This window comes from Limanda limanda, chromosome 1 (assembly GCF_963576545.1).
Source record: "Limanda limanda chromosome 1, fLimLim1.1, whole genome shotgun sequence".
NCBI lineage: Eukaryota > Metazoa > Chordata > Actinopteri > Pleuronectiformes > Pleuronectidae > Limanda > Limanda limanda.
In genome coordinates, this window is record NC_083636.1 from 9608021 (window position 1) to 9624034 (window position 16014).

A 16014-nucleotide genomic window follows, 5' to 3' on the forward strand; every position below is an offset into this window, starting at 1 on the left:
ACTCTTGAGCTGCCACTTATAATGGAAGTCGGTAAACACTGAGATTACATCACTCTGAGAGAGAGAGAGAGAGAGAGAGAGAGAGAGAGAGAGAGAGAGAGAGAGAGAGAGAGAGAGAGAGAGAGAGAGAGAGAGAGAGAGAGAGAGAGAGAGAGAGAGAGAGAGAGAGAGAGAGAGAGAGAGAAACTGCTTATAATGCTTGCACAATGAACATTTGATCTTATCCTTAAATATTAAAACACATTTGTCAACGTTTCTAATGCTGTGTAAGCATTACAGACAGGGACTTCAACTCAAAGCGAGCACAGAAGGTGTTCAGTTCATCTGGGAGAGATGAAGACACTACATCCGCACTGCTGGTCTTCCTTTTGCGGTCTGTGATGGTTTCTTAGTCCAGCCCATGTGTTAGTGTTGGAGCCCTGGACGTGAGACTCCACTTTGTCCCTCTACTGTCTCTTTGCACTGCATGCAGCCCTCTGGAGCGCGTACCTGGACTTCCTGTACTCCTCTAGATCAGTGGTCCCCATCCCCGGGCTGCGGACCGGTACCGGGCCGTGGGTCATTTGGTACCGGGCCGCACAGAAAGAATAAACAACTTACATTATTTCTGTTTTATTCATTATCTAATTCTGAACGGTGTTTTATTTTTGAAAAATGACCGGATCCTCTCCGTTATGACTCATGCTTTACATATGTCAAGACTCTTGTCTCGGTCACGTGATTTTTTCGCTAAACACAAACGCACATGGTATTTGTCGGAACCATTTGTCAACCAACCAGGTGAATCCAGCATGTCTGTGCAAGGAGAACATAAGCTGCTGGAGATTGCAAATGACGGCGGCCTTAAAAGTATGTTTGAGAAAACATCTCTGCCAGTGTCCTGGATGAAAGTCACGGCAGAATACCCTGAGATCGCCACAACAGCACTAAAAACTCTGTTGCCATTTCCGACATTACGACGGCAACCAAAAAGAAATTACGAGTAGACTGGACATCAGCAACACACTTCGGGTGTCATTGTCACTATTAGCCCTAGATGGGACCGCCTTGTTGCAGAGAAACAGGCTCAGGGCTTCCACTGATTCAGCATTGTGGTTAGTTATATGTTTCATGCACTTTATATTTGTTTTTTATTTGTGATTTATTCATTGTTACTCACTGTTGTGTTGTTGGTGCCATGTTACGAGGACGCTGCTAATAAAGTTGCATAAGAATACACATCAGTTTCACATTTATTATTATTATATTTAGAAAATACCCCAGATTTAATGCTAGTCGTATATCATTTTATTCTGTCGTATTTATCCGCCACACACGGTCTGTCTCCAGACGCGCACAGGCGTCATCTCGTTCATTCGTTTAATAATTATATTGTGATTGGTGTGAAATATGAATTAATATTAGTAGTAGTAGTAATTTGTGTCCATGCATGGTAAATACATGTAAAAACATTGCAAAAAATTAATTTGAGGCCGCGTATTAACAATTCTTTAATTTCGTTAAATTAAAAAAAAATCTACCGATGTCACCAGAGGCCGTACCAGAGGGACTCCGTAGTGAGGCTCCGTAGCCACTACTTAAAGGCCGGTCCGTGAAAATATTGTCTGACATCCAACCGGTCCGTGGTGCAAAAAAGGTTGGGGACCACTGCTCTAGATCATCTGAGTTGTAGGCGTTGGTCAATGCTGTAAGTTTGGCATGATCTGATTTGCCGATTGGGGGGGGCGAGGTAGAGCCTTACATGCATTCCAGAAAGGTGTGTAAACATGGTTAAGTGTATTCTCACCACAGGTAGGACAGCTGATGTGTTAATAGTATCTCAGCAGGAATTTTCTTCTGCTTGGCGTTTTTTTAAATCTTTTGCCGGATTATTCATATACACAGCTGTCACTTTATTAAATAACTGTGGATATTGCAATGATCATCGTTGTTTTATTTCTTGATTTGACTTGTGTTTTGACATGCTCTATGTGCCTTAGAATTGAAGAAGTGTTTAAAAGTACATACTGGCTACACAAATAGTACGGGCAGACACAGAACATTAAGTAATGGTTCTACCATCAAACCTATTTTGTTCTTGATTTAAACATTGAGTTGAGGGAACGTTAAAACCACACTGAATCCAGAAGAAAAAAGGTTTGCGGGGAAGTTACACGTCTTCAGTACATTTAGCTTGGAATAGCCAACAGTGCTTTACTTATTTAAGACCTCATTCACAGCAATAATATTTGGACACAACGTCAGATGAAATTGCTTCAATTATCATTTATTAAGATAGAAGAAAGTACAGGAAAAAGTTATCCAAGCTGGGAATAATCCATTCAATACACATGTTACTGTCATTTAAATGCTTATCAGAGATTGTGTGCAGTGATGCTGAATCCTTTAAGAAAGAACCACAATATATTTAAGAAAAATAAGAACTTACACCACAGATTTGTATATTTCGGGAAAAAAATCAAATCATCTGAAGAAAAGAAAGACTTGTAAACGGATGATAGCCGAGACAAACAGTGATTGGTGCTCATCTATCATCTGCCACACTCATGACATTAGTGGACGCATTTCATGAGCAAGCGAGAGGTGGTGACGACCCAGAGCTGGCGCAGGTCATAGGACACGTGCTGGACGGTCATGCACATCGGGATTAAACGCCAAGTTGTGCCTTGTGGGCGACGTGCGCTGATGCCAACTCTGATGAGAGGGAAGTCAAACACATGTTTTTATGAAAAGACATGAACTGAGTGCTGTGATTCTCACTCTTCATATCTAAGGTACAAGTGTTACATGAGGAAGGCTGCACTTTGTTGTTTGTAAGCTTGACACTAAGTGAAGGAGATGACTCAAGTCTCGGCCAAAATCTTTACAGTATTGAAAGACAATTGTCAATTACATCACTGTAATTATATGTTGACTTTTCATTTTTTGCTCTTTCGATGCCAGATGTAATTCCATTAAAGACAGGGACATGTTGAGAATACTGCGCACCTGTGTCTCTTGTTTTTAAATTACACGTACTGCAATGATGTGTGCACAGTAAAACACATATTTGTGTGTAATATATGAGACTCTGAGGACTGTTGACTTACCTTTGGTAGAGCTGGCCCCTTGTAGTCACTGCAAAAACGCTTCCGTCTGTCCCCACTTCAACCATTTTCATTCCTGTCCCTGACACGGCACTCCAGCCTCTGTTTGTGCAGGATGATGTCGGTCCCTGTCATAAGAAGAACACATGTATGGTGATGTTACCATGATCTGTTAGTGAGTACAGTAAATGACAATATGAGATGCTACAGCGACTCACCCTAGAGAAATAAACACGGGAAGTTGTGTCAACGCCCCAGCATCCGTACAGTGGGCCACAGCTGATGTACTTCAGCCTTCTTGATTGGTAAGACCAGCCGAGACCACCGGCTCCATAGTACCGGGAAGCATAAACCTCTCTCAGACAGTAGGCAAGAAAGTTGGAGGGCCTTGATCCGACGACCTGCCCAGCACCACCAGCATCTACCTGCTGCATGGTCAGACCTGAACACCAACACATAGGTTATTATATTACCATTACAGTACAATAATACAAATATACAATATAAATATATAATATAAATGTGGAGAATGCCGTAGCGACAATGCATTAAACCGTAAACAAACAACATGATGATCATACAAACACAATAATATTAATAGTTACCAGAGGCTCGTCCAAAGTTTCCAGCGACCAATTTGTGGACCCTGTTTGCGGCGTCAGTTCCCCACGTTCCTGCAGGTCCCACTGAGACATGCTTGAGGGCGGTAGTGCCAAGTCTGTACCAGGACCGTCCACTCAGGAAATAGGCCCGCTTGTAAATGTCTGTTCCAACCACCATTCCCATTCCAGCGTCAACCTGTCTGGCGTAATTCAGCCGCGGACCCTCGGTGCATCTCCATGCTGTGAAGACAAAATCATGATTTATATGAAGGTAGAAAAATGGAATAAAATGACGTTTCAACGATTAAGACTGTGATAAGTCAAATGTGAATCTTGACTTACCATGACTGACTGCCAGGCAACCCAGCACCAGCAAGAAGGCTGCAGCAGCTTTCATGTTGTCTCTGTGTTTGTGAGTCTGTCCTCTGCAATGCAACAATGGATGAACCGCTCTGTTCTCTGTGGAGCTGCTGTCCTTCAGTCGATCAGTTTTTTGTGCCTTTTATACTTTATCTGGACTGATACCAAAAATCCCCAAAACTGGTTCTGCTGGCTGTGCGGGGAATCAAGAAGGAAATGTTTTATTTTGGAAAGTTTGCAAGTATGTTTTCATTCATTTCAAATGTTTAGCCAGTTGGACTTGATCAACACAAAACCAGGAATGTCATAACATTTCGTGGCACTTGAGTCACAGGTGATCATTAAACAATAATGAGATGTCATCTTTTCTCATGAATGCAGTTGTGCAGTTGTTGAAAAGGGTGTGGAAACACAAGACGAGCCACAAATAAAAGAGGCCACTTGCAATTGTAAAAATCTTGGTTGCAATTACGTGAAAAATAGGGACCTATACTTTGTAAAAATAATGAGTGCAATATCGAATGTCTTTTTCCAGATCTAGAAAATAACAGCGGTGCTTTGGTGGATTTATTCAAAGAAATACATAAGTCTCTGCCATGCCTCTTTCTTCTCTTTATGTTTACTCATCTCGCCCTCTTGTGCACTCGCAGATATTTACTGGTAGCCGCGTTCCACTCGTCTCCTCCTCCTTTCCGGCAGTGCCCAGCTCCTCTCTCCGAGTTGCCTTTACCAAAAAATGGGCATAAAGTATATGGACATTAGATTTAGTTTTCCTAAAGAAGAAAAAGTGTAAAAGTTCAAAACATTATGAAGCCCGATCCATGAAGACTTGATTTATTTCCAAAGTGATACAGAAAAATGCACCATGGCAGCCATTTTACGTGCAAGAGAAAATAATGCACCTAAAACCTAATTGTTTGGGGTAAGTTATTTTTAAATATTATAGAACAATATCTACATTATCATCCAAAACAAACCACATATTTTTGTATGAGTTTTAATGTAACCAAGCATTCTGTGTCATATATACACATCTGACCTTTGCAACCATGAAAAAAACTTGAAGAGTAGTGAACAATAGGGATTGACCTCCTTTCTAACATGAGCTGTAGAAGGCGTAGCTGCACGTACCAAGGTGGCCCAGGTTAGATTCAAGATTCAACTGTGAGACTGATTCATGCAAATGTGTTTTTCCTGAGAGTTAAAGCAACGTGTCAGACACACCTTTTGTTTTTAGTTTACTCTTGACCTGCCATTTATAATGGAAGTCGGTAAACACTGAGATAACATCGCTCTGAGAGAAAGAGAGAGAGAGAGAGAGAGAAACTGTTTATAATGCTTGCACAATGAACATTTGATCATTATCCTTAAATATTAAAACACATTTGTCAGCGTTTCGAATGCTGTGAAAGCATTACAGACGGGGACTTCATCTTAAAGCGATCATAGAAGGTGTCAGTTCATCTGGGACAGATGAAGACACTACCTCCTCACTGCTGGTCTTCCTTTTGTGGTCTGTGATGGTTTTTTAGTCCAGCCCATGTGTTAGTGTTGGAGCGCTGGAGGTGAGACTCCACTTTTTCCCTCTACTGTCTCTTTGCACTGCATGCAGCCCTCCGGAGCGCGTACCTGGACTTCCTGTCCTTCTCTAGATCACCTAAGTTGTAGGCGTTGGTCAATACTGTAAGTTTGGCATGATCTGATTTACCATGTTTACACACCTTTCTGCATTCCAGAAAGGTGTGTAAACATGGTTGAGTGTATTCTCACTACACGTAGGACAGCTGATGTGTTAATCTGTTCACCGCCCTTTTACATTCATATACACAGCTGTCACTTTATTAAATAACTGTGGATATTGCACTGATCATCAATGTTTTAGTTTTAGTTTTGACTTGTGTTTTGATATGCTCTATGTGCCTTAGAATTGAAGAAGTATTCAAAAGTACATACTGGCTACACAAATACGGGCAGACACAAAACATGCAATAATGGTTCTATCATCAAACCTATTTTAGTTCTTGATTTGAACATTGAGTTGAGGGAACGTTAAAACCACATTGAATCCAGAACAAAAAAGGTTTGCGGGGAATTAACACGTCTTCAGTACATTTAGCTTGGAATAGCCAACAGTGCTTAACTTATTTAAGACCTCATTCACAGCAATAATATTTGGACACAACGTCAGATGAAATTGCTTCAATTATCATTTATTAAGATAGAAGAAAGTACAGGAAAAAGTTATCCATGCTAAGAATAATCCATTCAATACACATGTTACTGTCATTTAAATGCTTATCAGAGATTGTGTGCAGTGATGCTGAATCCTTTAAGAAAGAACCACAATATATTTAAGAATCAAATACTTGCAGCAGTAGTTTTCACTGAATCCCAAATAAACAGTAGTCTAATGAAGAGAGGATGAATGAAGTTACACCAGAGAAAGGATAGAAGTTAAAAGGGATGAAAGCCAAGGCAGAGATTGATGCCCATTAAAGATCTGCCAAACTGATGACATTAGTGTGAGCACTTGAATGGATGACAGCCGAGACAAACTGATGACATTAGCATGAGCACTTCATGATCAAACCAGAGGTGGTCACAACCCAAAGATTCAACAGGTCGTAGGACACGTGTCTGACGGCCATGCACATTGGGACGTAAACCCAGCGTCTGCCTTGTCTGCAACCGTTGGTGATGCCAGCTCTGTTGAGAGAAAAGTCATCCACAAGTGTTTATGAATTGACGTGAACTGAGAGCTGTATTTACAGGCAACACTTTACAAATTAATTCTTTATATCTAAGGCACAAGCTGTAGAATGAGGAATAATGCTGCATTTTACCACAACACCCTGCTGCTTGTTAGATTGACACTGACTGAAGGAGCAGCCTTCAATTTGGGTTCAATTGTTTCTTTCTTTGAAAGACAATGGCCAATTACACCACTATAAAGTTATCAACATGTTGAATTCAGATTTTCATGTTGTGCCAGATATGGTGCTGTTAAACACAGAGACGTTTTTGGAACACTGTGCTTTTGTTGTTTAAGTTATAAAAACTACAATGACGTGCACAAAGTAAAATATACGTTTGGTAGTAATATATAAGACTGTGAGGACCACTGACTTACCTTTGGTAGATCCTGCCAGTTGTAGTCACGCCAAAAACTTTTCCGTCTGATGACACTTCAATCATTTTCATTCTTGGCCCTGACACGACTGTCCAGCCACTAGTGCGGCAGTTGGTTGGTGATATATTCTGTCAGAAGAAGCACACATACATAGGAATGTTGTCATGATCAATGAGTAAATGGGTAGATGCCAAATTGAGATTTCAGTGACGCTTCAGGAGCTAACCTTTGTGACCCAGATCCTGTAACGTTTGTCGACTCCCCAGCATCCCATCCTTGGGCCACAGCTGTAGTACTTCATCTGTCTTGAGAGGTAAGTCCAGCTCAGGGTGCGTCGTCCACAGAAGCCCAAAGCTGTCTTCTCTTTCAGACAGTAGGCGTTATGTTTGCCGGTTCCTACTCCAACAATCTGACCATCACCGCCAGCATCCACTTGGTACATAGACAGACCTGAAGACGAGTCCAAGAAGAAGAAGAAGATCAATGCAAACATTGGGAATCTGTCCAAGTATAATTATGTACTGTATCACCACTACAATGCATTATACAGTAAGAAAACCAAAATCAATGTCACACACACTGTATTTACTTATGTGAAATGAATAATAATTTGAGTTACCTCTGGCAAGTTTGAAGTCTCCAGCTACATATTTGTACACCTTATTGGCATGGCAACTTCCCCACAATCCCCCAGCTCCCACTGTGACATGCTTCATGCCCAGTCTGCCCAGTCTGTAGAAGGAAAGTCCACTAAGGAAGTACGTCCGTTTGTACTTGTCTGCTACAACTACTTTGCCCATTCCAGCATCAATCTGCATGGCGCCATACAGCCGAGGACCCTCCCTGCAGTTCCATCCTGTGGTTGGAAACATTGAATTTCCTTTTAGATTAAAAAAATCTCACTAAAAACATTTCAACAACTGTGTCATAAAATCATCTGACAGCGACTTACCGACAGGACGAGGAAGAGGACGAGGACGAGGACGAGGTCGAGGACGAGGTTGGGAAGTACGAGCAGGACTAGAGCCATGACTGACAGCCAGGCTACACAGCAGCAGCAAGAAGGCTACGGCAGCTTTCATGTTGTCTCTGAGTTTGTGAGACTCTGCAGAACTGAACTTCTATATAATATCTCCGCGGAGCTGCTGTCCTACATCCCCTCTGGTCTGTGTGGCTTATATACTCTTAACCAAGGCTTAATTACAATAAAATCTGGTTCAGCAGGAAATAAGTGTTGCATTTATGACAATTATCTTGATAAGAACATAATGTCTTAACAAGACATTATGAAAGCCATGAATGACAATATTTGGCAACATTATGTACGTTTTGTTTGTGCTCACATAAGATACGCCTAACCCTAGAACACTAACATACAATTAGTAACACCATCACTAACGTCGGGTACATTTTACCTGATAAAATATACCCGATAAAAAATACTTCTCATCAAAATATATTAATGTATAACAATACATTGGTATGAAGCTACCCAAGGACCCACGCCACTCAGACAGCAGCAACAAAATGAAAATCCCATGACCACACTCGCGTGGGTGAAAATCACCCAACGTTATTGTTCTAAGGTCAAGAAGTTTGTGTGTTTGAGTAAAACGTCAGTGAACTAATGACACATGTGTCATTAATGGAAGTTCCACAGTATTAAGAGCAGAATGTATTGACTACACCTGCAATTTAGATAGAACTAGTGCCGTGCCCGCTCTAATGGGCTGTTCTCTTGTCCTGTGGTAATAGGCCGGAACTATTAGTTGTACTTGTTCTTCTTCTTCTACTCCTTTGTTTGGTTTATTGGCAGGTCGCCAATATATTTACATAGGGAGTGGCTCACGCTTCTCTGGTCATTGCCATGTTGCATCGCCATGTTTCTATAGTAGTAGTGAACAGACAAACTACAGATTCCCTTTCGTGATTGAACATTGATGCAGCAGCTTAGATTTGACAGACAAACCACGTCCCATAAAAAACATAGAAGTTGACTGTGGGGGTTATTAAGTTTGTTGGAGGGATCAAGTTTAACCACGGAGTAGCTGCTACTCTTCCGTCAGCCAATGCACGGACAGCCACGGAGGAGCCACTCAAACCAGTGACCCACAAGTCATCCTCACCCTGATCAATGTCGGGGAATCAAACCCAGGGAAATGCATATAATGGAACTTGCGGCCATTCGTTCATGAAAGCATCAACTCCCTCTGGTGCTCAGATCGTGCAGGGACAAGAAAAGTGGGCACTGCACATTGTCCCCTGACACAAACAAGTCCACTGCTACGTGGCCTGAAAGTATTGTTGCGGGTGGAAATCAAAGGCAGGAGTCGTCGTTCTCAAGTTAAAATTAAGCAAGTTTATTCAGAGGTCACAGGTCAGGAAAATGCAGTGTCCAGCAATTGATCATGCATGGGCCCCTAGTTCTACGCAGTAGGCTGCACAGGAAAAAAGGCGCTTATACAAAGTGCGCACACAGGTTATATATCGATATACTTGGCCTGACAGAGGTTCTTCTTGGATTGGTCGAGACTAGATGGAAGCTTGCTGCATCTACACGGAGCAGTGCCTTATCCTCCTGGAATGTCGCGTGATAAAGATACTGCACGTGCGCGCCATTGTTATGGTTACCAGAGGTCATAGTGTTCCGGCCTCAAAGCAGTGTGTGTTGTGGGGGAGAGGGTTTTGCCGAGGTCTGCTCATTATGTTTGTCTACTGATGTGAAGCTTAGGGTTTGGCTGAGGTCTGCGAATGTGTGTGCGTGAAGTGCATGAATCATCTGAAGTTGAGAAGAAGAACTACATGATGTACCGTGTGTGTGTGTGTGTGTGAAGTGCAATGGCTACGGGGCGAATGTGTGTAATGTACAGTGGTGTATGTCAATAGTATCCACATCCAAGCCGCCAAAGCTGGTGAAGTGTCCACTCATTGTCCACGCATTACTCAAACTTTTTTGCTTGGTGTGATAAAGGGAGGCGAATAATCAGGAGAAGGAACCTGGTTAGCTAGCTCCAGTAGTGGCCACAGGCTCCTGGTGACGTTAGTTTTCTTCGATTGCTAAATTAACGTGCTAGCTTGCAAAATAATTGAAAAATTGTAATGTTGTTTTTCCAATATGTGGTATTACCAACAAAAAAAATTTCTTTCATTCTTTGTTTGATTCTCTTTTTGTTTGCATCCTGATGTTTTTAATTGGAGCTGAATATCTTTTACCTTAAATCTTGGTGTTCTCACAGCCCGGCTCGCGACTGTGACAAGGAGGAGACGAAACGGGTGAACTGTTGCGTTTTACAGAATATTTATTAACCAAAGAACCAACAACCAAGTCTCCACAAGACAAACAGAAAGGGATGGAAGCGTCTGGAAGAGACCACCTCGTCCCAGAGGCAGTGTGAAAGAGACCGCGAGACGGATCGGCCAGGCCTTTTAAGGGCAGAGCACACCTGGCCGTGGTGTGCTCTGATTCCCCCTGACGCCCACTCCACCTGTAGCTCTGGAAGACCAGGGGTCGTAACAGTGTTAAGCTTCAACATAATGGGTAAAGCATTAAAGAAAACACCATTTGTTGACCGACTTCCAGTTATTTGAATCAACAAGACTATGTATGACAAGCCAATTCAGGCAAAGTGTTGAAACATTTTTACAAAAAAATTCACCATCCACATAAGAATTGGTGCAGACACAAATCAGGAGACGTATATCGATAAATTCGTTTTTTGCTCATGGCATTTAAACCCAGTAAGGCATCGCCTTTACAGAACTACATAAAGGTGGACAAATATTCTATTTATGATTAATGTGACTGTTTTTAACAGGATCATATTCCATGCAGTTGGCAAGGTAGAATGATCCAGATGGGTGTGGTTGTATTATAAAAAGTGTAGCCTGTTCTTTCTAGCTTTTCCAGGATTACCAACCCTAGCTTTTGGGGACTGCTGGGCCTTCATGAAGGTATGCTCCCTACTGACTGCCATTCGAATTGTTTTTATCATCAAAGAATACAATTTTATTTGTACATCCCATAGTCACAAATGACAAGCTGCCTAATTGGGGATAACCAGGTGTGAAATTCTCTGCCCTTAATCCTCAACGAGAGTTAGGAAAGTAAAATAAATAAAAACCTTCTGCCTTAAACAAAGCTCTCACAGGAAGGGCAGAAGTTCAACAGATAACTAAAAGGATTTTTAACACCTGAGCTGGGATGATTTACACTGTGGATTTTTTTGATTTCTTACTGTGACTGAGGGCAATTGGCATCTAAGGTTAATGCCATGTTCAAGAAAAAAACCTAGTCGTTTCCTATCAGTTTTACCATGATGTACAACGCAGGGTGAAAATGAAATAACACGGTATGAAATCAGTTTATATATCATGGTCTGTGACGGTTAAAGTTTATAAACATAAATTTGTCTTGATACGGGAAACACTTGGACGTGATTCTGCCATCAAACTTTATTAAATCAGCTGATTTTTAATAATTTACCTGAAGGAAAGTTAAAACCACACTGAAACCAAAGAGAAAGGTTTTCAGCAAACTTTCCCCTCTGATTAGTATAGATGCAGCATCACAAAAGACAGATGAAATTGCTTTAATTATTATTAATTATTATCATTTATTGAGAATAATTAAGTAGAAAGCTGCCAACTGGCAGGAAGATGTGAAACATGCATGCGATTATTCAGACATTACAGTTACAGCAGAGATTTAACACTGAAGAAAAAAATGCTAATAATTTATTAACTGTGTGCACTGAATGATTTAAAAGAAAATTAAGAACTTTGAATGGATGACAGCCGAGACAAACTGATGACATTAACATGAGCACTTCATGATCAAACCAGAGGTGGTCACAACCCAAAGATTCAACAGGTCGTAGGACACGTGTCTGACGGCCATGCACATTGGGACGTAAACCCAGCGTGTGCCTTGTCTGCGATGGTTGGTGATGCCAGCTCTGTTGAGAGAAAAGTCATTTATGAATTGACATGAACTGAGAGCTGTAATTACAGGCAACACTAACAATGTTTGTAAGCTAAATCCTGGAAAGACTATGTTCAATAACACCAATGTAATGTATCAACATGCTGACTTCAGATTTTCTTTTCTTCGGATTCTGACTTTGCTGCTATTATGTTTGTTGTTTATGGTATAAATACTTGAATTTTGTTGTAATATATAAGACTGTGAGGACGACTGATTTACCTTTGGTAGATCCTGCCAGTTGTAGTCACACCAAAAACTTTTCCGTCTGATGACACTTCAATCATTTTCATTCTTGGCCCTGGCACGGCTGTCCAGCCACTAGTGCGGCAGTTGGTTGGTGATATATTCTGTCAGAAGAAGCACACATACATGGAGATGTTGTCATGATCAATGAGTTAATGGGTAGAAAATGAGATTTCAGTGACGCTTCAGTGGCTAACCTTTGTGACCCAGATCCTGAAACGTTTGTCGACTCCCCAGCATCCCATCCTTGGGCCACAGCTGTAGTACTTCATCTTTCTTGAGAGGTAAGTCCAGCTCAAGGTGCGTCGTCCACAGTAGCCCAAAGCTTCCTTCTCTTTCAGACAGTAGGCGTTATAGCTGCCGGATCCTACTCCAACAATCTGACCATCACCGCCAGCATCCACCTGGTACATAGACAGACCTGAAGACGGGTCCAAGAAGAAGTTCAATGCAAACATTGGGAATCTGTTGTGTTTTTATTATATTGTTCAAGTATAATTATTGTACTGAACCACCACTGCATTATACAGTAAGAAAACCAAAATCAATGTCACACACACTGTATTTACTAATGTGAAATGAATAATGATTCTAGTTACCTTTGGCAAGTTTGAAGTCTCCAGCTACATATTTGTACACCTTGTTGGCAAGGCAACTTCCCCACAATCCCCCAGCTCCCACTGTGACATGCTTCATGCCCAGTCTGCCCAGTCTGTAGAAGGCAAGTCCACTGAGGAGGTACGTCCGTTTGTACTTGTCTGCTACAACCACTTGTCCCATTCCAGCATCAATCTGGATGGCGCCATACAGCCGAGGACCCTCCCTGCAGGTCCATCCTGTGTGTGAAAACATTGTATTTCTTTTAAGATTAAACCAATCTCACTAAACACATTTCAACAGCTGTGACATAAAATGCTCTGACAGCGACTTACGGTCTGGACGAGGACGACCGGTAGGACGAGTATAGGGACGAGTAGTAGGACGGGTGGTAGGACGAATAGTAGGATAAGTATGGGGACGAATGGTAGGACGAGAGGTAGGACGAGTGGTAGGACGAGAGGTAGGACGAGTACTAGGACGGGTGGTAGGACGAGAAGTAGGATGAGTATGGGGACGAGTGGTAGGACGAGAGGTAGGACGAGAGGTAGGACGGGTGGTAGGACGAGTAGTAGGATGAGTATGGGGACGAGTGGTAGAACGAGCGGTAGGCCGAGTATTAGGACGAGAGGTAGGACGAGTAGTAGGACGGGTGGTAGGACGAGTAGTAGGATGAGTATAGGGACGAGTGGTAGGACGAGTGGTAGGACGAGAGGTAGGCCGAGAGGAGGGACGAGTAGTAGGACGGGTGGTAGGACGCGTAGTAGGACGAGTATGGGGACGAGTGGTACGACGAGTAGTAGGACGAGTGGTACGACGAGGACCACCAGGAGTAGTAATACGAGTAGTAGTAGGAGTAGTAGTAGTAGCAGGAGTAGTAGTAGGAGTAGTAGTAGGAGCAGGAGTAGTAGGAGTAGTAGCAGGAGTAGTAGTCGGAGTAGTAGTAGGAGCAGGAGTAGTAGTAGCAGGAGTAGTAGTAGGACTAGGAGTAGTAGTAGCAGGAGTAGTAGTAGTAGCAGGAGTAGTAGTAGGAGTAGAAGTAGGAGTAGTAGTAGGAGTAGTAGTAGCAGGAGTAGTAGTAGGCCCACGGCGGTCAGCAAGACTGACAGCCAGGCTACAAAGCAGCAGCAACAAGGCTACGACAGCTTTCATGTTGCCTCCAAGTTCGTGAGACTGCAGAACTGAAATAATATCTCAGTGAAGCCGCTGTCTTACATCCCATCTGGTCTGTGTGGCTTATATACTCTCAACCAAGGCGTATCTACACCAAAACAGGTTCAGCAGGATGTGATTCATTTACAATAGTCATCCAGATAAAAACAAGTCATGAGAGAAGAGATGACACTATGAAAGCCCCTATGTTGTGGAGGACAGTGTTTGTTGTCATGCAAATTAGAACAATGACTTGACAGTTTTCTTTGCTTTTTTAAAATGGGCCAATAGCAATTCATACTTTCCACCCTTAACCATAAATTCGTTTGGGTATTTCCCAGCTTAAAATAACTCTACTTTCGAATGTAGGATATTATTTTACTGGTTATTGGTTTTTACATCAACTGGATGATGATGATGTGTCATGAAAGGAATATTTCAACTTTTTGTGGAAATGTGTTTTTTTACCTAAAGTCAGATGAAACAACTGATAACTCTCTAATGTCATCTGGGAATATGAGCCAGCAGCTGATTAGCCTCGCTTAACATTAAGACTGGAAGGAAGGAAGGAAGGGGGCATCAGCTAGTCAGGATCTGTCCACTCAACTGCACCTGTAAAAATTTGGATATTTTTTGGAATCCCACCTCTAAGAAAAGGTTTGATCATTAAGACATCCTTTTCACCACATATGTAACACGCCTTACGCCTGATCTACTAAGATCCGAAATAAAGACTGCCAAATTGCGTGTGCATTACAACAGATTGCACGTTTGGCTGGTGGGCGTTTTTGCGGGGGATCTACTGAAATAATTGCACAAATGATAACAGGTGCAAACATGGAAAAGGCAGTAGTATTTAAATGAGTGTTTTGCATGCGTTACTGGCGTCCGCCCATGGAGCATCACGGAGAGCAGAGTGACCACAAGCACAAAGCGAAAATTGAATGCCATGGAATTGGAGGTGTTAGTGGAGGAGGCAAACAAACATGTTGTTGACCTACAGCAAAGAAATATTAATACAACACAAAGAAACCCGATATGGGAGAGTATCCGCGAGAAGGTAAATGCTGTGGGTAAAACAAAAAGAACAGCCAATGAAATGAGGAGAAGATGGCAGGACATAAAGAGAAAAACAAAAGGAAAAAAAAGGTCATAAGAAAACCTCTGCAAATCAAACAGGGGGGCCGGTGGAAGAGATGCCTCTGACCAATATAAAGCAGCAAGTGCAGTTTGCTTTCTGTGGCACCGGGGTTCAGGCGTGAAACTCGGACCATTGTAGTGCACACGGAGCACACAGCAGGCAGTTGGTCAGCGCCATATCTGGTCTGACGATGGCCATCAGGACCCTGGCAAGAGGGATGGAAGATGGGATACAGGCAGTGGTGAGGTCTCTTCATACAAGCGGTCCCACAAAAAGCAGCCAGGGACAGGAGAAGTAGGAGCGCACCGGAGGAGATGAACGCACTTGAGACAAGCACAATTTACGAAAAAGAACAGCCCCAGTTAAAAATGTAATGTTGGCAAAAAGAAGGAAACAAGAAGACAAAATGAAAGTCAATGTAAATGTTTATTTCGGCTTGAGGTCTATTTTCTTTTGTTTAGTGGCTGTGAATGCTCAGTTTTGTTTGGCTGCATCCATCTGTGCCTAATGCTGTGCCGATTAGCACCTTCCTTTCAAACTTATTAAATATAGACTTAGTCACAATCCCAACGATTATTTTCAGGCTTGTAAATCACAATGCGTGTGCTAAATTAATGTATTTGCATCTACTCCTCCCAAAATAATGCGCACTCAGGTAGAAACGCCAGATAATGCATATTCATTGAAGCAAACGTACTAAATGGACAGCCAGTTAATTC

General features: G+C 42.2%; 3 protein-coding genes across 3 annotated transcripts; all 3 read right to left on the bottom strand.

Annotated features, from left to right (window-relative positions):
• Positions 1-2359: 2359 nt before the first annotated feature.
• On the bottom strand, positions 2360-4135 carry LOC133011842 (fish-egg lectin-like). Its single transcript, XM_061079758.1, has 5 exons — positions 4031-4135; positions 3692-3928; positions 3305-3528; positions 3090-3214; positions 2360-2694 (listed from the first exon to the last, which is right to left on the bottom strand). The coding sequence occupies exons 1-5, from the start codon at positions 4083-4085 to the stop codon at positions 2553-2555; spliced, it is 783 nt and encodes a 260-aa protein (XP_060935741.1). The 5' UTR covers positions 4086-4135; the 3' UTR covers positions 2360-2552.
• Positions 4136-6612: 2477 nt separating this feature from the next.
• On the bottom strand, positions 6613-8266 carry LOC133012897 (fish-egg lectin-like). The gene is made up of 5 exons (XM_061080355.1): positions 8206-8266; positions 7798-8034; positions 7405-7628; positions 7179-7306; positions 6613-6754 (listed from the first exon to the last, which is right to left on the bottom strand). Exons 1-5 carry the CDS (start codon positions 8258-8260, stop codon positions 6613-6615), a joined length of 786 nt encoding a protein of 261 aa, XP_060936338.1. The 5' UTR covers positions 8261-8266.
• A 3725-nt stretch (positions 8267-11991) lies between these two features.
• On the bottom strand, positions 11992-14154 carry LOC133012913 (fish-egg lectin-like). The gene is made up of 5 exons (XM_061080356.1): positions 14091-14154; positions 13005-13241; positions 12603-12826; positions 12382-12509; positions 11992-12133 (listed from the first exon to the last, which is right to left on the bottom strand). Exons 1-5 carry the CDS (start codon positions 14152-14154, stop codon positions 11992-11994), a joined length of 795 nt encoding a protein of 264 aa, XP_060936339.1.
• Positions 14155-16014: the final 1860 nt, after the last annotated feature.

What these genes read in the sequence shown, in the direction of transcription:
- LOC133012897 (XM_061080355.1), bottom strand. Translation starts at nt 8,260, where the DNA reads ATGAAAGCTGCCGTAGCCTTCTTGCTGCTGCTGTGTAGCCTGGCTGTC. An exon ending in TAGCCTGGCTGTCAGTCATG is followed by an intron (nt 8,035 to 8,205) that starts GCTCTAGTCCTG and finishes TTCCAACCACAG; the next exon opens with GATGGAACTGCAGGGAGGGT. An exon ending in AGACTTCAAACTTGCCAGAG is followed by an intron (nt 7,629 to 7,797) that starts GTAACTCAAATT and finishes ACTCGTCTTCAG; the next exon opens with GTCTGTCTATGTACCAAGTG.
- LOC133012913 (XM_061080356.1), bottom strand. Translation starts at nt 14,154, where the DNA reads ATGAAAGCTGTCGTAGCCTTGTTGCTGCTGCTTTGTAGCCTGGCTGTC. An exon ending in TGTCAGTCTTGCTGACCGCC is followed by an intron (nt 13,242 to 14,090) that starts GTGGGCCTACTA and finishes TTTCACACACAG; the next exon opens with GATGGACCTGCAGGGAGGGT. An exon ending in ACTGGCAGGATCTACCAAAG is followed by an intron (nt 12,134 to 12,381) that starts GTAAATCAGTCG and finishes TTCTCTCAACAG; the next exon opens with AGCTGGCATCACCAACCATC.
- LOC133011842 (XM_061079758.1), bottom strand. Translation starts at nt 4,085, where the DNA reads ATGAAAGCTGCTGCAGCCTTCTTGCTGGTGCTGGGTTGCCTGGCAGTC. An exon ending in TTGCCTGGCAGTCAGTCATG is followed by an intron (nt 3,929 to 4,030) that starts GTAAGTCAAGAT and finishes TTGTCTTCACAG; the next exon opens with CATGGAGATGCACCGAGGGT. An exon ending in CCCGTGTTTATTTCTCTAGG is followed by an intron (nt 3,215 to 3,304) that starts GTGAGTCGCTGT and finishes TTCTTATGACAG; the next exon opens with GGACCGACATCATCCTGCAC.